Source organism: Podarcis cretensis, assembly GCF_951804945.1.
Source record: "Podarcis cretensis genome assembly, chromosome: 17".
NCBI classification, from domain to species: domain Eukaryota; kingdom Metazoa; phylum Chordata; class Lepidosauria; order Squamata; family Lacertidae; genus Podarcis; species Podarcis cretensis.
In genome coordinates this window covers 35,053,796-35,072,802 of record NC_137187.1, presented here as the reverse complement: position 1 = coordinate 35,072,802, position 19,007 = coordinate 35,053,796, and the positions used below count along the sequence as shown (strand labels likewise).

The following is a 19,007-nucleotide window of genomic DNA, read 5'->3' as shown; positions in this document are numbered from 1 at the left end:
TTAGGAAGTTAGAGAGTTAAAGAACAATACTAAGCAAAAAAAACAACGAACTCTCTCTCAAATAGCTCAATTTCCTCTATCAGAACATAGCAGAAAACGGCAATTTTCACACATTGGCAGAATAGCCCAAGAGTTTATGCAGGGCCATTTCCCATCTTCCAGGTCTGCTAATACATTTTCAGCTGATATATTTTCAGAAAAGAAGAGGGGGCAGCAATGAATCAGTTGCTTTAAAGTGAAAGTTCAGTACTGGAAGCTAAACTTTGCATACATAAAAAACAACTGTTAGAAGATAGCTGTGATAATTTGAGGCAGTGGGGAGGAAGAGGGGCTATTAGTGGGAGAAAAGAATAAAGGAAGGAAACCACAAAAGACCCAGGGTGTTCAGAAGGACATCAAAACTACCTGCGCTATAGTTTATTATTGTTATTTATTATCATCATCTTATGAAATCAATACTAACTACATCACTTGGGAGGTTTTCCAGGTCCTGGAAGGGCGATTCAAAGGTGTTGCTGTCAATGTTGAGAATGACGACATCTTCCAGGGCCTTGCTCCTCACTCTCTGGAGGAATGAAAGACAAAAGAGAGAAACTAAAAGAGAGGCACTGCTTGCTTCTCTATTCACTGCCTTTGGAAACCGCTGTCATGAATGTTAAATGTGACCCAGCTCCAGCTGATCTCTCACCACTCTTGGGGAGGGATCTCTGGCTCACAGCACTGAGTTGTTCCTACAAACTGGGCATGATGTCTGTGCTCTGCCTCCACAGTTCCAATTTCTGGAAGCCATGGGAGAGGAGGGAGTTTTGGTGCTTATGTTCTGCTTGCTGGTTTCCCACAAGCATGTGGTTGGCCACTGTGAGAACAGGATGCTGGACTAGATGGACCATTGGCCAGATCCAGTGGCTATTCTTAGGTTCTAAGCATCATAGAAACAGAAGAGATGGGTTGGCCAAAGGGCTTATACTAAACCCACCAACCCACCAAGGCAGGAGAACCTGCCTGCCTGCCACACACAAAGCCTCCATCAACCTAAACTCAGGATCATATCATCTGGACTGCACAAGCATGTTAGGATTTTTATCTATCCGAGCTGCTCCAGCGAGTGGTACTGTTGTACCATGTTTTTGTATGCATCATGTGAGTGTCTGAGAGAGTGTGAGGCAGGAAGTCTGAGTACTGTTGGAAGTTGGTTTCACTACTGAATGTGTTGCTGTTCTGTAAAGGTAAAGGGACCCCTGACCATTAGGTCCAGTCGTGGCCGACTCTGGGGTTGCGGCGCTCATCTCTCTTTATTGGCCGAGGGAGCCGGCGTACAGCTTCCAGGTCATGTGGCCAGCATGACTAAGCCGCTTCTGGCGAACCAGAGCAGCGCACGGAAATGCCATTTACCTTCCCACCAGAGTGGTACCTATTTATCTACTTGCACTTCGTGCTTTTGAACTGCTAGGCTGGCAGGAGCTGGGACCGAGCAACGGGAGCTCACTCCGTTGCAGGGATTCGAACCGCCGACCTGATCAGCAAGTCCTAGGCTCTGTGGTTTAACCCACAGTGCCACCAGCATCCCTTTGTTGCTGTTCTGTACAGGTGCTCAAAGAGCACAGACGTGCTGATGGAGTCTTTGTATTATAGATTGTAAATAAAGTAGTTTTAGAGCTACTGATTGATTCTTTCTTCTGCAATGATATGTCAGAAGACGAGTTGCTTCTCTCAGGAGAGAGGGGTTGCTTATCACCGGTCTCTCTGGACTGAGGGAGATTTACAGCCAGGGAAGACCACCGGAGAGATGCCCCAATGACTTGGGAAGTTGGCGGCCTTCCTGGGTGTGTTTCCAACAGTCCAGAGTGATGGATCTATTGACTGCCATCAAAGAAGAAGGCTGCAATCCTAGAGGTTTAGGCCCAGAATCCTTTGCAATGTCAGGCATGGCTTTTGAGTTGAGACTGAAGTACGGAACAAACAGACTTTGCTCAACAGTACCGTACAGCCCACACTACAAGTGACCACAAAATGGCAGCTGCCCTGGGTGTCGAGGCTCCGTTAATGTTGACCAGAGCTTCTTCCCACCCACCCAACCACCATGGATGTTCTGTGCCTCTGGGGCCAGGGATTGCAGGACTCAGATGCAGGCTCATGAGAAGTGACCTGTGAGGCCAGGGGCAGAATGGATTGGCAAACTCACCTCCATGAAGCTGGTGTGGATTCCTATGAGGTAGGGCATGGGGGCACTGTCAAGGAAAGGAAGGAAAGAAAGAAAGAAAGTCAGAGCTGGTTCCAGATTCGGGTGGGCTCAGAGCCTCTGGCAGAACTGTCCAGATTGCACCCCTTAGCCATGGACAAATTAGCTCTTCTTTCCGCCTCTCCTCCATCCTCCCCCCCACTCCCCCCCCGATAAAGACCCTCTATTTAAAAACTTTTCTTATGAGGCAATAATCAATATTTTTATTTAAAGACATATTTATGAACATATGCTTTAGCCGATTTTGCACCCCCCTTTGTCTGTGCCCCTGGTGGGGGCCTTCCTCACCACCCCCTAGCTACGGCCCTGGGTGGGCTCTATTGAACCCTGCCTGACTTACTTTGCTCCTAGAGGGGGGGGGGAGACATGCCCTCGAGAACAGGGAAAAGTCCTGTGGGGAGCCACACCCAGGCTCAAAAACAGATCAGATTGGTAAGGGCTTTGCAGGCAAAACAATGTTACTTCTAGGCATTGTCTTTCATTTCTCTCTCTCTCTCTCTCTCTCTCTCTCTCACACACACACACACACACACACACACAAACCTGCTTCTAATGTGCATTGAAGTCATTTGCAATGAATTAGGCACAAGGACCTCTTATAATCACCCCTAGGCCTTGGGAAGGGTCCAAGCCTCCTCACAGAGGATGCCACAGACATGGGGCGGGGGGGGGGGGGGGCAAGCCCAGGGGTGGGAGTACAGGGAAAGACTTCTTTTTCTATTGTTCAACTCTCCATGCTCTACCTTTCTGTCCTTTGTCTACAACAGAGACTTGATTTGAACTACAAAGTAAAGGTAAAGGTACCCCTGCCCGTACGGGCCAGTCTTGACAGACTCTGGGGTTGTGCGCCCATCTCACTTAAGAGGCCAGGGGCCAGCGCTGTCCGGAGACACTTCCGGGTCATGTGGCCAGCGTGACATCGCTGCTCTGGCCAGAGCCAGAGCCGCACACGGAAACGCCGTTTACCTTCCCGCTGGTAAGCGGTCCCTATTTATCTACTTGCACCCGGAGGTGCTTTCGAACTGCTAGGTTGGCAGGCGCTGGGACCGAGCAGCGGGAGCGCACCCCGCCGCAGGGATTCGAACCGCCGACCTTTCGATCGGCAAGTCCTAGGCGCTGAGGCTTTAACCCACAGCGCCACCTGGGATTTGAACTACAGCTTCCCAAATCACAGCAGCGGAGACTCAAATTGTCAGAATAAGAAACAGCAACTGGCTGCTGAGGGTCTATGCCTGGTGCCTGCCTGTTGATTCATTGCAGACATCACTATTGCTGCCTGTTTATAGGCCATTTTCCCAGCAAACACCCCCCAAGTCAGATGCCAGGAACAGGGCTGGATTGAGGTTTAACGAGGCCCTAAGCTACTGAAGGCAATGGGGACCTTTATATGTCCAGCTGTCCTTTGTCAACAACAAATTGTCGCTGTTTTTCATGTCGAAGATATGCTATATAGTAATTTATGGACCTAATAGGTATCTAAAGCCATTTGCACATGTTGCCATGCAACCCGTCCATGCAGAATATAGGCACCCTGTATACAGAAATGAGCAAACCAGTGATATTTTAGGGAGCAGGCTAGCAGGCGAGACCCATGACTTACATCATAGGAGCCTACACAACACAAAACACTGTTGCTGCATGTAGGTTTTATTTTATTTGTTTTTTATCTTATATTTTGGAAATGTACATCCAGGGGTTTTTTCCCTTTACGTTCTCTGGGGGGCCCCAAGAGGGTGGGGCCCTAAGCTATAGTTTGTTTAGCTTATATGTAAATCCGGCACTGTACAGGCAGGAGCTGGGACAGAGCAACGGGAGCTCACCCAATCACCGGGATTCGAACTGCCGACCTTCTGATCGGCAAGCCCAAGAGGCTCAGTGGTTTAGACCACAGCACCACACACGTCCAGCTTTCAGTCTTACCCCCTGCCCTGCTCAGTGCTTCAAAAAGAAGAAATGAAAAGGCTCACCAGCAGTAGTCAAGGAGGTGCGAAGGCAGCACTGGGATGTAGATGTGTTGCCAATGCATGGGATACAACATGGAGAGGGAGGCCTGAACACAGGCTGTGAGCTGCAGGGAGAGAGAAAGGGGTTAGGAGATTTCCCTTAGGATGGCCTGACTCTGCTCAGAAGACCAGAACCACCCTCCAAGTGACAGCCTGTGACTTACAGGTGGTTTTAACCCCTGTAGAAGGATCAGCCTCGTCCTCTTCTTGAAAATTGCCAGAATTTTGGCCTGAAGTTTTGGGTCTCCTCCAGATTCAGGGGGTGGGTAGATGGGTCTCAGGCTAGCCTATTTTCTACTATGCCCATGTCTATGTCACCACTGCTAGACTTCTCCCTACCAGGCAGCCCCCCCGCAAACTCCTTGACCTCTGCTCCTTGCAATTTGGGACTTGAGCCACAGGAGACCTGACAACTCCCTGAGACCTGAGACTCAGCTGTACAGCTGCAAACACAACATTTTGAGTTACAGATAGGTAGCCGTGTTGGTCTGCCATAGTCAAAACAAAATAAAAAAATTCCTTCCAGTAGCACCTTAAAGACCAACTAAGTTAGTTCTTGGTATGAGCTTTCGTGTGCATGCACACTAGGTATCTGAAGAAGTGTGCATGCACACGAAAGCTCATACCAAGAACTAACTTAGTTGGTCTTTAAGGTGCTACTGGAAGGAATTTTTTTATTTTGTTTTGACAACATTTTGAGTGTGTTTTGAATGCATTCTGCAAATGTGACACCAGATGGCGATGGTGAGCTAATGGCAAATTCAATATATATATATATATATTAAACTTTTTTTTTTCTGAAAGCATTTTCACAGCATTTTTTATATGTGATTCCACCTTCCTATCCCACACCTCCAAGCATCCACTTGCCCTCACCGTGCTGAGTTTTCTGGTGGTGAGCAGGATCCGTCGCTCGTGGAGCAGGCTCGCATACAGGCGTAGCATGTTGTTTGCATCCACGGCCACAACAAATTCTGTCAGGTTCCTCTGTGGGAAGGAGCCAATGTCTGGTTAGGTTCTCCAGTGAAGATTTGGCACACTCCCCTCCCCACCAATTGTTCTGCCCTCTGTACTCTGTGTCACTCATGGCAGTACAATGCATCCAGCTCTCTTACTTCATGATCATCTTCTGCTGTCTTTTTTCTAGGAACACCATGACACCAGGAAATGCCCAGTTGCAGCACAGTCTCCAGGCAGAAATCGCTTTAATGTCTGGGAAAATCCAGACATATGGCAACCAATGTCGGAAGTGTAGATTTTAGCGAATTTCCTTTTAAAAAAGCTCAAAACCATCATGTGTTTTTTGTGGGGGTGGGTGGGGAGATTTTCCAAAAAGCTCAACATTTCGGGGCAAAACCTTCATATTTTGCAAAAAAATATATTAAAAAGCGCTTTGCCACAAAAAGCACAACATCTTTTGAGTTCACTGGGTCCATCTTGTAGGCGATGGATTGGGGATTAAATGTGTAGATCGAAATTTAAACCTCCTATCCCCTGTGTGTAGGAGAAATACAAAAAGGAACCCTGTGTATCTGAATGCATTTTGCAAATTATCACTCATTCGAGCTGCAGTCTCTCCTTTCTTAGCGTGGACCAGCTGTTCCAATGTCTATGTGCCTCACCTCTATTTTGCCTAACAACTGCTCTGCTTAAAAGCATCCTGATGGTGGTGTATTTTGACTACTGGAGTGAAAGTCTCAACCTGGTCCTCTCCATGCTTCTGGCATCTAATTCAGTGCTGCCTACTCTGAGGGTTGGTCTCCGGCAGAAGTCTTTCTCCCATCAACTGCTGCCTGATCTTCTGAAACTAGAGATGGCAGGCAATGGACCAGGGATCTTTTGCTTGCAGGTCTTGTGCTCTGCCACTGAAATACAATCCCTTTCTCTCCTCTTTCATCTCTTGTGCTAGGAACAGGTCCAACTCTTGCATTGCTTACCTGTCCCAGCAGATGTTAAGGCAATAAACAACTATTTTACTTTTAAAAGACAACTGAAGGCGGCCCTGTTTAGGGAAGTTTTAAATGTCTGACGCTGTATTGTTTTTAATATTCGGTTGGAAGCCGCCCAGAGTGGCTGGGGAAACCCAGCCAGATGGGCGGGGTATAAATAATAAATTATTATTAAATTATTATTATAGCTGTTTAAAGTGCAGCAGTGATGTATGGAGGTGAGAGTTGGACCATAAAGAAGGCTGATCGCCTAAAAATTGATGCTTTTGAATTATGGTGCTGGAGGAGACTCTTGAGAGTCCCATGGACTGCAAGAAGATCAAACGTATCCATTCTGAAGGAAAACAGCCCTGAGTGCTCACTGGAAGGACAGATCGTGAAGCTGAGGCTCCAATACTTTGGCCACCTCATGAGAAGAGAAGACTCCCTGGAAAAGACCCTGATGTTGGGAAAGATGGAGGGCACAAGAAGAAGGGGACGACAGAGGACGAGATGGTTGGATGGGGTTCTTGAAGCTACCAGCATGAGTCTGACCAAACTGCGGGAGGCAGTGGAAGACAGAAGTGCCTGGCGTGCTCTGGTCCAGGGGGTCACGAAGAGTCGGACACGACTAAACGACTAAACAACAACAAAAAGTGCAGCAGCAGCGGCCTGTCCACAAAAATCCAGCAAAAATCCCCATCTTGCCCTCCTATTCCCACTTTTCACAATCCCCTCCTTCCCCTAGGTTGCACCTGACTATGTTTGCCATTCATTGCAGATTATACTCCTGCCCAATTCCCAACCCTGCTTGGAGAAAATGCCCTTTTGCAATGAATCACCCTTCTCTCTATTTTGAAATCTTCGTAGCATTGCCAGATCATGTCCTTTCCCAGCCCTTTCAGGGCTCATCCAGACTTCCACTTTCCCCGCCGCTTTGAGCAACTGTCAGTTGGGTTTCCTGCATTTTGACGTCTGCTCCAATTCAGTGCGAAAGAGTGAGCTTTCCAGTGACCCAGAGAGAAAACTACTAGCAGAAAATCTCTCAGAATCATGCTTTCTAGGCACCGGGAAAGCAAAAGTGTGGGTGATCTCTCCTTGCCACTCCACTGCAACAAGAGCTATTGTGTTGGCAGTCACGCAACACACAGAATCTACAGCCTGTTGCCCCTCTGTTTCCTCCTCAATGTCATCTGGTTTTTCTGGGGTCACCCCCTACCATGTGGGAACTGAAGAGGATTTTGGGCGCCAGCAAGGGAACTAGGCTTGTGTGACCTAGATTACACCGCTCTGGTAGATTAAGGCTGATGATTAAGGAGACATCATTTCCACAATTGTGAAAGCTGGTGCCTCTCTCTTTAGAAAAGCAAACACTGCCCCTACAAACCACAACCACCTCTCCCAAAGCTCCTCGAGACACTGCAAATGTGACTTACACTTTCAGGTATGGTGGGGAGTTTGCCTTGGTCAGGGGCAATGAAATAAACCTGGAAGAGAGAAAGAAAGAGGTTGGTGATGATCTGGTCCAGCTAGAAGAAGACTTTGTGAAACAAAAGTTGTGGCAGTGGTCCGAGTCGCTCTCTCTCTTACACACACACCTTATTTTTATGGATAGTAGCTGACTGGCCAACCAGCATATTACACCAGATCAAGCAACACATTAAAAAAATTAAAATTAAAATTAAAATTAAAATTATTTATATCCCGTCCTCCCCAGCTGAAGCCGGGCTCAGAGCAGCTAACAACAATAAAAGTAACACAGCATTCTAAAATCAATTCATTCTAAAATCAATTCAAAATCAAATTAATGGCAACCATTAGGCTAGAGTTCTGTGAGGATTACCAAAGGAGGATTACCAAAGGCCTGGTGGAACAGCTCTGTCTTGCAGGCCCTGTGGAAAGATGTCAAGTCCTGCAGGGCCCTAGTCTCTTGTGACAGAGCGTTCCATCAGATCGGGGCCACAGCTGAAAAAGCCCTGGCTCTGGTTGAGGCCAGCCTAACCTCCCTGTGGCCCGGGACCTCCAAGATGTTTTTGTTTGAAGGCTGTAAGATCCTCCGTGGGACATACCAGGAGAGGCGGTCCCGTAGGTACGAGGGCCCTAGGCCGTATAGGGCTTTAAAGTTTAAAACCAGCACCTTAAACCTGATCCTGTACTCCACCGGGAGCCAGTGCAGCTGGCATAGCACAGGGTGAATGTGATCCCACGACAAGGACCCCGTAAGGAGTCTTGCCACGGCATTCTGCACCCGCTGGAGTCAGTCTCAAGGGCAGCCCCATGTAGATTCTTGGCTGATCTCCCAATAGGAGATCTTGGGCATCCCCAGAAAAAGGACTCTTAAAAAAAGGACACAGATTTGTATAAAGGATGCATATATGCAAAACTAAATGCAAATTTAGAAAATTACTATAATTTAAATAATCAAGGGGTCTTGGGGCATCTTAAAGACTAACACATTTAATATAGAAGAACTTTTGTGGACTCAGACTTGTTAGTCTTTAAGGTGCCGCAAGACTTAGTTGTTTTTGCTGCAAGAGACTAGCATGGCTGCCCCCCTGGGGAAAAAATTAAATAGAAATACAGTAGGGCCTTCTCTGTCTGCTTTCAAGATGCCAACTGCTGGTGGGCAAAATCAAGGTGCTCTCCATTTTTAGGGTTCTTTATTCCTTGTAAATGACACAGCCCCGCCCCCCGCCCGACTCCTGACTCACTGATGCAGTCCCACAGTCCAGATTCTGGCTCTTGTCTTGTTTGTTTGGATCCTTCTCAGTGGAAATTTTCAATTTGGTCATCTTTAGATCCTTGCAAGACAACAAGAAATGGTTAAAAGGGTGGACACATACACCCCACAACAAATTAAAAGAAGATGGATGAGGAATTGTTTACATTTTTAGTCTTTCAACAATAATGCATCCATTTTTTAAAACAAACACACCTTCGTTCATTAAACTCCACATACTTCCACTTCCATATGATCTGGAGGCATCATAGAAAACATTTTATACCAGTTTACTAAATTGAGGAATTCAGGGACATTGACATAGATATTGGAACAGCTGGTCTGTGCTAAGAAAGGAGAGACTGCAGCTCGAATGAGTGATAGTTTGCAAAATGCATCTGGATACACAGTGTTACTTTTTGTATTTCTCCTATACATGTGGGATAGGAGGTTTAAATTTCAATCTACAGATTTAATCCCCAATCCATCACCTACAAGATGGACCCAGTGAACTCAAAAGGTGTTGAGCTTTTTATGGCAAAGCTTTTTTTTAAAAAAATAAAATAAAATATGAAGGTTTTGCCCAAAAATGTTGAGTTGTTTGGTTTTTTTTTTTGCAAAATTTTCCCCTCAAAAAACCCCCAGCATGATGGTTTTGAGCTTTTTAAAAAGGAAATAGCATCAGCTGCAAGTGTGTGTGGTAATTATCAGGATTAAGTGAAGGCTAACTTTACTGACAGTTGTAAATAGACAAATTCTGTACACTGCCTAAAATTTCCTTGACATCCATCAGATGTAAAGGACATAAACAACGATCTGACTTTTAGAAGATATCTGAAGGCAGCTCTGTATAAGGAAGTGTTTGATGTTTGATGTTTTACTGTGGTTTTATAATTTGTTGGAAGCTGCCTAGAGTGGCTGGGGCAACGTATAAAAAAACACGTTGTTGTTGTTGTTGTTGTTGTTGTTGTTGTTGTTAAAATTTAAGACTCTCCTCCCATGGCAGTGTATTGAGGGAAACTCTCCATTTGCACCTCCTAATGCAAATTCCAACTTCAGAGGGCGAAAATTTTCCCCTGGAATGAAGTGGGGGAACAAAGATTCCAATAATTATCACCCTCCCCACTAACCCTTTCCTGTGTATAAATGCAGGGATGGCGGCACGCCAGGGGTCCTGCAAAATGCAAAGATCCCCCCTTTGACTCTTGGAGTGCCCCCATCCCTCACAGGAAGCCCACACAGTTGTTTAAAGGCACTACCAGGAAAACAACAAATCATGGCACCTGGACTCAAAACTCAGCTGTTTTAAGATTTTTCCTTATCTATAGGAGCAGATTCTTCTGTGTCAGAGAGGTGAGAACTTACAAATTCAAGGCTGATGGGGCTGCTGAGGTCAGGCACAGGATGGAGATAAAGTGCAGACAAGAACACATCCAGCTCTGTGAACTAGTGAGAGAGGAGATAAAGGCAGAGATTGGTGTTTAAATGGGAATGCTAGGAATCTGGGGTGGGAACAGCACAGGGCAACTTGCTGGGCTCTGCAAGGAATCCAGAATTTCTACCCTCACCTGCTCCTTGGCCAAGTTGTCTGCGATGTAGTTCAAGATCTTGTAGAAAACTTCAAACCAGGGCACGTAGCTGCAAAGAGAATCAGCATCAGGGGCACAACTGACCAAGCAAAGGGCTAGCGCTGTCTTTAGCATATGCGTTGCCGGGGTGCAAAAATCCGCCCAGTGCTCCCAAATTTAGTTTAGCCCCCAAATTAAGACCACCACACTTAAACTTATAAGTATTGCTTAGGCACCTACTTAGGAGAAACATCAGTCGTGTCAAAGGTGCCACTGACCTCACATAGCAGCTCAACACAATACGTAACATAATATTTTGATGCAAGAGTTAATTTGGCGTGCACGGCACCGTTGAGAATGACAAGCGCTGTTGTTGTGAATGACAAGTGCCGCCGCCGGCGCAGCGTGTCTTTGGTAAATGAGCGCACAAAGTCGAAAGTCCTTTAGTGAAAGAGTAGGTATACATTTTGGTAATACAGTGGTACCTCGGGTTAAGTACTTAATTCGTTCCGGAGGTCCGTTCTTAACCTGAAACTATTCTTAACCTGAAGCACCACTTTAGCTAATGGGGCCTCCCGCTGCTGCTGCACTGTCGCCGCACAATTTCTGTTCTCATCCTGAAGCAAAGTTCTTAACCTGAGGTACTATTTCTGGGTTAGCAGAGTCTGTAACCTGAAGCGTATGTAACCTGAAGCGTATGTAAGCTGAGGTACCACTGTACAGTGGTCATGTACAGTGGTACCTTGGGTTAAGTACTTAATTCATACTCCAGAAAAGCCATTGGGGCCTGTACTTCCTTAGCTAAGTATACAAGCCAGGGTGTCTAATTGGAATTTATTGAATTGATATACCACCCTGTACCTGGAGGTCTCAGGGCGGTTCACAGAAAAGATCAACATAAAAACCAGAATATATATGATCAAAATAAAAACAACAACCCAATAACACCCCCCCAAAAAAGAGCCACATTTTAAAAGGGCATCGAGAAGTGAAATTGGCCCCATGCCAACTTAGTGGAGAGGCACATGGGTAACTCTGTGGCAACTGGGCTTCTGCGACGGCTTGCACCTGCCTGCACTTCTGCTTAGTCCAGGTGTGCGGAACCTCTGCCCTCTAGATCTTGTTAAACTGTTATGCCCATCATCCCTGGCCTCTGCCCACGCTGGATGGGGCTGATGGGAGTTGTAGTTCAGCAACACCAGATGTCAGGGTCTGATTGAACAATGAGGAATGGTGGAAGACGGCAGCTGGGGAACCCCCAAGGGAAGAAGAAGTGTTTGGATTTGATATCTCGCTTTATCACTACCCGAAGGAGTCTCAAAGCGTTTAACAATCTCCTTTCCCTTCCTCCCCCACAACAAACACTCTGTGAGGTGAATGGGGCTGAGAGACTTCAGAGAAGTGTGACTAGCCCAAGGTCACCCAGCAGCTGCATATGGAGGAGCGGGGAAGTGAACCCGGTTCCCCAGATTACGAGTCTACCACTCTTAACCACTACACCATACTGGCTCTCAGGGAACCCCCAGGGGAGGAGGGCTCAGAGCCTGGGGACTGGTGGTGGGACACTGAGGAGAAGTCAAAGGCTGGATGCTGAAGGGGCAGCAGGGTTTAGTGAGCAGGAAGAGCCTGTGACAGGGAGCAGTTCAGGCTCTGGGGCTGAAGCAGAGGTGGGGGTTCAAGAGGCTGCTGAAGAATCCCAGGAGTCTTCCTCTCCTGCTGTTACAAGCTTCCCTCTCCTCTGGTCTCCAAGACCGCACAGAATAATGAGGGGAGCAGAACAGAGACCAGGGGTGTGCAGGCACTTGGGAAATATCCAGGAGATGAGGAGATTTACAGGGGTAGAAGGCAAGGAACCTTCAGTCCTGGCAACTGCTCTATAGGGGCAAGACCTGCTGGGAAGCATTGCTGAGTTGTATGCCATTTCCTTGAATAAAGAGTGAACTTCACTGACAACGGACTCTGCTTCTTTGTGCTGATCTGCATCTGACTCCAGCCCTGACATCCAGTGGGCTAAAACTTTTTGTAAGTTTGTGGGGTCAATCCACACCAAGAAAATGCTTCCCCCCGTGACATGAAAATTCCCATCCATGAGAAGAGGCTGAGGAAGAACAAACCATCCTACCTGAGGATACACAAGCAGGTGCGGAAGGCCACAGCCAAGCGGCAGAAACCAAAGCGTTGCTTTCCGTCCATATCGGTGAGTACAAAAGTGAAATGTTGGATCGTGGGGCTCTCCTTGACCCTTAACAAAGAAGTGGGGAGACTGGGTAAGGGGGTGCCATTTCGGAGAAAGAATGCAATAAGTTGGCTAAAGCGACAAACTGCTAATATGCTTTGGTAGGCAAAACACAGAGGGATGAATGCACAAAGCAATTGTTTAAATGTCATATGAATGCAGGAGGAAATAATATTCTCCATATAGTCAGGCTGGTGGGCTAAGAAAGAGGTAGCCACAGGTCTATAGCACATTTTTATGCAGAGCAAAAAAGATGAGTAGGGAGGGGGCATTTTCCAGACGGAGGCTTCCTATCACCCCCAAACACAAAACGTTTCCATGCAGGTAGTTCATCACATGCAGTTCACAGCCAAAATAACAGGTGTTGTGTTGTTCAATAAAGAGATCAAGGGACGTACCTGTATGTGGGAACTTCTGACCCCATAATACAGTCATACCTCGGCTCCTGAACACCTTGGGAGTCCCAATGTTCTGGCTCCCGAATGATTGAAAACTGGAAGTGAGTGTTCTGGTTTTCGAACGTTCTTTTGGAAGCCAAACGTCTGACAGGGCTTCCGTGGCTTCGGATTGGCTGCAGGAGCTTCCAGCAGCCAATCCAAAGCCACACTTTGGCTTCTGAACGTTTTGGGAGTTGAACGGACTTCCGGAACGGATTCCGTTTGACTTCCAAGGTACAACTGTAGTTGGAATGGGAGAGAATGGTTTGTCAATGTGAAGCAGAGGACAAAAAGTTCCCTGCAACGAGGGTAGACTTCTGCAGGTCCATATCCACAAGGGAAACTTGTTACACAAGGATTGATCCTGATCGCTGGGGTGCTGTTCCCAGCTTCATGAGGGTTGCTAATTGACCAGGGGAAAAGTGCTATTGTGACCAACAGCAATTTTATCCGTAGAAATCAGCAAATAATGCTTCTTGTTGTGTGGCGCTCTGCGCATCATATTACTGCCAAAGGCACCGCTTGCAACAGCTGGTTTCAAGAGCTGGCAAGCCTAAGTTGCAAGGGTGCATAAAGTGCATGGAGACCCCATTCTTTCAGGCCACCACGTACCTTTCGACATCAAAGGGGAAGCAAAACTTGGGCAGTATCTGGACTGAATCCTATAGGAAGAGAGAAGGATCCTTGGTTATTACAGCCTGAACCCAGCAGACAAACTTATAAGCACCTTGAGAAAAACCTTCGGTTGGCAAGGAGGAGCCTGGTGCACATACGGAACGATCTTAATTTACAGCACAATCCTAGGCAAGTCTGCTCAGAAGTGCCCACCCCAGTTCTATGGGGCTGAGTCCCAGGCAAGTAGCACTGCAGCCATGGCCTCCTTTGCAAGTTGAATGCCAATCATTTGCAAAGCATGCAGTGTTTCCCCACCTGCTTAGAACCAAGAGTGAGGAGGAACTGTTGCCCTCCAGATGTTGATGGACAGCTGCTCCCATCATCCTGGACCACAGGACGCCCTCCAGATGTTGCGGGACTGTAAATCCCCACCCTTGGGCTTATATGGAGTGTGTGTGCACCTATCTGCCTGGCAAAGTGCCTAGGGCTGTTTCCAGATACTCCACAACGTTCCTCCAAAATCTCTCCTTCCCACACACAGTATTTCACATTTAAGTAAAGGTTGCTTACGCGGCCTTGTATTAGAACAACTTGCCTGGCAGCCATAGGAATTCCATTGGGTAAGTGGTATTTCATGCAACTGGGCTGGCACAGCAGCCAGCTTGCTTTGTAGCCTGCAAATTGAGAAGTCTTCTGTGTTTCCAAGTTACTAGCCTACCAGGCAGTGCAAATGGTCTCTATTTAATATCTTCCAATGCCTTTAGCTTCTATAAGCTGTTTAATTGCTCCCATTTTATCTCCATGCCAGGAAAGCTTCACCTGTTTAATTTCTGTGTGTTGGGTTGTTTTCCCAAATCCAGAAGAAGAAAAAGTTGGTGACTCTTGAGCACATGCTAGCAATGATTTTGGAATGCAAAGTGGAGTTGGGCAGCAATTGTGCAAAGGGGGACTGACCTGGTCATCGAACTCCGGAGGGAACTGTCTAAGCACTTGAGGATCTGCGCAGGGAAAGAGAGTGGAAGTCAGCATATGGAACAAAGAGGCAGCCAACATGGTTCCAACTGTGGCTGGATTTAAGATCCCATCATTCACCCTGACCAGGGACCAAGGTGCTGATGGGTGCCAGTGCTCAGCTGCATCTGGAGGGCACCCTGTTGGCTAGCCTTGGGTTGTCAGTGGCTCCTCCAGACTTTCAGGTAGGAGTCACACTTTTGCTTGCCCCATATTTTGATAGGATTGGATACCAATTAATTTCCCCAAGTCCGAGAGCTTTCCTCGTCGTTCCATGGCTGTGCCTTGGGAAAACCCAATTTTACCTGTTGAATCAGAAGTGCAGTAAGCAAAATACATCTTTAGCTTGTCTGCACTTCTGATGAGATCTGATTCAGTGGGTCAGATCTGATTTTTGCAAGGCACAGCCATGGAACAATGAGAAAAGCTCTCAGACCTGGAGGAATTCATCAGTACACAATCAAAATATGGGGCAAGCAAAAGTGGGAATGAGCGTTGAATCTGTTTCCATCTCTAAGTTCATATTTATCTCAAAGTAATCTTTTAGAGTCTTTTGGGCCTTACCAATTCCTCAACAAATCATCATTCATTCTCCATATGTAGGATCCCTGCAGAGACAATTTCATCTCCAAAAACACTGCATTGTGGTCTGAGCAAGTCTTAGGGCATATTTCCACTTGCTCCCACTGTTGTTATTTAACAGAAACAGGACCCGTTTTCTGTCCCCTGTCCCCGTGAAAAGCATGGTTCCTGTTCTGTCTCATTTCTTCCAACCTCTAGAGGAGATGTTGAGAATGCATTTTTGAAAAATATATATGCAATTATGCAAACACACCTACACAAAGTTGTTTAGTTTGCAGCTCCCCCCACCCTCTCCTGGGTGGATGCATCTTGACAATAATACCTGCAAATGCATACCCATTGACATACAATTCCCTCTGAGGGTCTGCAGGGGAGAGCAATGCAAAAGGTCCCAGATTCAGTCCCTAATTATCTCCAGTTAAAAGGATCAGGAAAAGGAGGGCTCTCATTAGAGCAAAATGGGACAGTGTCCCACCAGCCAGAGACGCCCAAGCAGACATCTCAAACTCCATCCTCTTCCAGAACCCATGCCCTGTTCCATGCAAATCAGAGGTCATAAAATTAAATATTATTTTAAGCAGTTTTATGGTCAGTTCACTAACATCTCTTTGCTCCAGAAGCCCAGTGCACAACTGATTTATCAAAGAGTAAAGGAAGACAGTCCTTGTTGTAAGAATAGGATGTTACAAAAACATCTGTTTTCATTTGTGAATGTGCTAGGAATAGTGGAGTTCCCCCTCCGTCTTGTGTGTAATAATAATAATAATAAATAATAATAAAATTTTATTTATATCCCGCCCTCTCCAGCCAAAGCTGGGCTCAGAGCAGCTAACAACAATAAAATAGAAATCTATTTGACTCAGGGCTCAGAGTGGCTAAAAACAATATAATAGAAATCCATTTGACGAAACCTGAGAGCAGAGATGCCCTAAATGAGAAACCCTCTGTATGACGAACCATGAGGCCCAGTACCTTGATTAGCTTTTGCAAGCTACACGGTTTAATTTTGGCCAGGACTGCCTAACTCTGAAACTGGTTTTCAGTGCTAGAAAGTGGTGACAGCTGACAGAAAATGCCTCCAGGCCGAAGATGTGCACATTTCCCTCACCGCTGAAGAGGCGCAGCCCTATTGCAGCTGAGATTCGAGGCCTGGCTTCCAGGCATGCATGAGACCCTGCACCTCAGTTGCACAGACTAACCTGCACACACACAAACACACACAGGAAGGAGAGAACCGGATGGGACATGATGAAAGAGTTTCATGCTGTCTTGGGCTGCCTCTGGGCAGAGACGGGTTTCTCCCTTGCTGGCTTCCTTGAGCAGGAGAGCTTAAGCGGAGACTTCCCTTTCCCCTCTCTTTCTTATTTTTAACAACCATCCACCGGTCATTTTAAGCCATCTGGAGAAAACCACAGCAGCAAGGGGAAGGGGGCACATAAATTAAGCACTATCTCTGTCAAATAGGGACACCTGGAACTGGAAGAGGCGCAGGTGTGAGGCATCTAATCATAAGCCTGCATTTTTATCAAAGCTTATATTTTTGATTAAGGCCTGTATATTAAGATGAGCTTAAAGATTTTCAAATGTTTCATGCCAGGCAGAAGACCAGCTGCCTAAGAACCTTGGCAATGTTTATTCTCCTGGACAAGGGGGCCCCCTGATTTATAGCAGAAAACAATTCTCAAAGTCGTAAAAAGGGAATTACAGGCTGAGAGCGAGGACACTGACCTTGCATGTTGCAAAGTACAATTAAGCTGTAAGAGTGGTTAAATTAAGATTTGGTAAATAGTAAAATAAAACCATGTGCCTCCCATTAAACTTGAGCCATATTTTCCTAAGGTTAAAAGGCCAAGAGCATCTGGCTGGCAGAAAGGAAGAGAGTATTTTGGGAAGTCTTTTTCTAAAGTTGTTTCTTTCTTAAACTGAGATCCTTTTAAGATTTCTTTTCCTTTTAAAAGGTTATTTATGTTATGTATTAAATATATTGGCTTAAATGTAATTATGCAAAGGAATTAGAAGCTAAGAAATGTTAAATCTTTATGCTAGATTCTTATTTCATATAGTTGAAAGAGATCACAGGGGCCATCAGCCCAGCCCCCCTGCCAAGCAGGAAACATCATTAGAGCACACATATGGTTGTCAGGCCTTTGTTTAAAGACCTCCAAAAGAAGGAGATCTTTCAATGTTGATGTGAACTCAAGATCCTTGACATCTGTTTAAGATAAAAATTTAAGATTAAACCATCTGTTTTGGAGGGCAATAGGGCAAGGAGGGCAAGAGGTGAGCTGGTAATTAAGGTTCCTTGTTGAGACACATGTAAGATATATTACTACTTATTTGTCATTTATAGATAGAAGAATATATAGCTTTTTGTTTCCCATAAAAGGGCAAAAGGAATAGGAATTTCAACCAGGCTGATTGGACAGAGGCAGCCACAGGAGGAGCAAGGGGGCTGGGTTAAGGAAATATAAGTGCTGGCCATAACGGCAGGAGGCCAGGCCAGAGCTTGGTAACCATATACCACTGTGCCTCTCATTTATTTGTCTGACAAATAAATTATTATTTTAATTTCTCTATTGCTGCGTTGAATATTTCATTCCAGCTAAGCGTTAACCACAAGCAGGGTGCTACAGGTGGATATGGACACCAGTTCCCTTACGTCAAAAGTTTCTAACCTTTTTTAGTCCACAGCTCCCTTGACCAACTCCATTCTTTCTGTGGCACCCCTGTGGGTCTCAGGAGCCCAGTTCTGTCACCCCTTTGCCTGCAGAGCTGGCAGCCTCTCTCCCTCTTTAAGACACCCTCCCTTGTGGAGAGTTCCCCCAGCCTCCTCTCCTCTCTCCTCTCCTTAGGAGTCCTCTGGGCAGCCAGAGGGCTGCCCCTGGTCTCTGAGCTATATTTCTACTGCCCCAAAGAGAGGTGCCTCCTGGTGAGCTTATAGCCAGGTCTGCTGCAATAAGCACCTGTTATGGCCTCAGTGAAGAACAAGAATGAGACTGGAAGTGCTGCCTGAACAAATGCTGGTTCCATAAAGATATCATGTGATTTTTGTGCCTATACCAGGCTAGTTCCAGAACTGGCCCACCCTCTATGAGCCACTTTTAACAGGTGGCTAGAGCCGCTCACCTGCCAATCACCCAGGACTGGATTTAGGTTTGATGTGGCCCTAAGCTACTGAAGGTAATGGGGCCCTTTATATGTCCAGTTGTCCTTTGTCGACAACAAATTGTCACTGTTTTTTGTGTTGAATATATGCTATATGGTAATTTATGGACCTACTAGGTATCTAAAGCCATTTGCACATGTTGCCATGCAACCCGTCCGTGCAGAATGTAGGCACCCTATATATCGAAATGAGCAAACCAGTTATATTTTAGAGAGCAGGCTAGCAGGCGGGGCCCATGACTTACATCATAGGAGCCTACACAACACAAACACTGTTGCTGTATGTAGGTTTTATTTTATTTGTTTTTTATCTTATATTTTGGAAATGTACATCCAGTTCTTTTTCCTTTAATTTTTTGGGGGCCCCCCAAGAGCTATAGCTTGTTTAGCTTATATGTAAAGCTTATATGTAAATCTTGCACTGCAATCACCCACTGCCCTATGATGTTGTATGATTCAAATTCAAATATATAATTGGGAGCACACTCAGTGCATTCTGGGTTC

At 46.1% G+C, this 19,007-nt stretch overlaps 1 protein-coding gene and 1 long non-coding RNA gene across 3 annotated transcripts in view; one reads left to right on the top strand and one right to left on the bottom strand.

The window, feature by feature from the left end:
- The window catches only part of LOC307206784, a 610,614-nt gene that overhangs the window by 64,095 nt on the left and 527,512 nt on the right, over window positions 1–19,007 (top strand). The gene's annotated exons all lie outside the window — the stretch shown is intronic.
- Window positions 1–19,007, bottom strand: part of DENND1C (DENN domain containing 1C) — a 49,023-nt gene that overhangs the window by 22,956 nt on the left and 7,060 nt on the right. For both annotated transcript variants that reach the window (XM_079960021.1, XM_079960022.1), the window contains exons 3-13: window positions 14,700–14,743; window positions 13,743–13,792; window positions 12,580–12,699; window positions 10,458–10,527; window positions 10,255–10,335; window positions 8,882–8,971; window positions 7,607–7,657; window positions 5,119–5,229; window positions 4,207–4,307; window positions 2,183–2,228; window positions 464–565 (exon numbers count right to left, since the gene is read on the bottom strand). In XM_079960021.1, coding sequence (XP_079816147.1) covers window positions 464–565; window positions 2,183–2,228; window positions 4,207–4,307; window positions 5,119–5,229; window positions 7,607–7,657; window positions 8,882–8,971; window positions 10,255–10,335; window positions 10,458–10,527; window positions 12,580–12,699; window positions 13,743–13,792; window positions 14,700–14,743 — 866 coding nt within the window. The remainder of the gene's footprint in view (window positions 1–463; window positions 566–2,182; window positions 2,229–4,206; window positions 4,308–5,118; window positions 5,230–7,606; window positions 7,658–8,881; window positions 8,972–10,254; window positions 10,336–10,457; window positions 10,528–12,579; window positions 12,700–13,742; window positions 13,793–14,699; window positions 14,744–19,007) is intronic.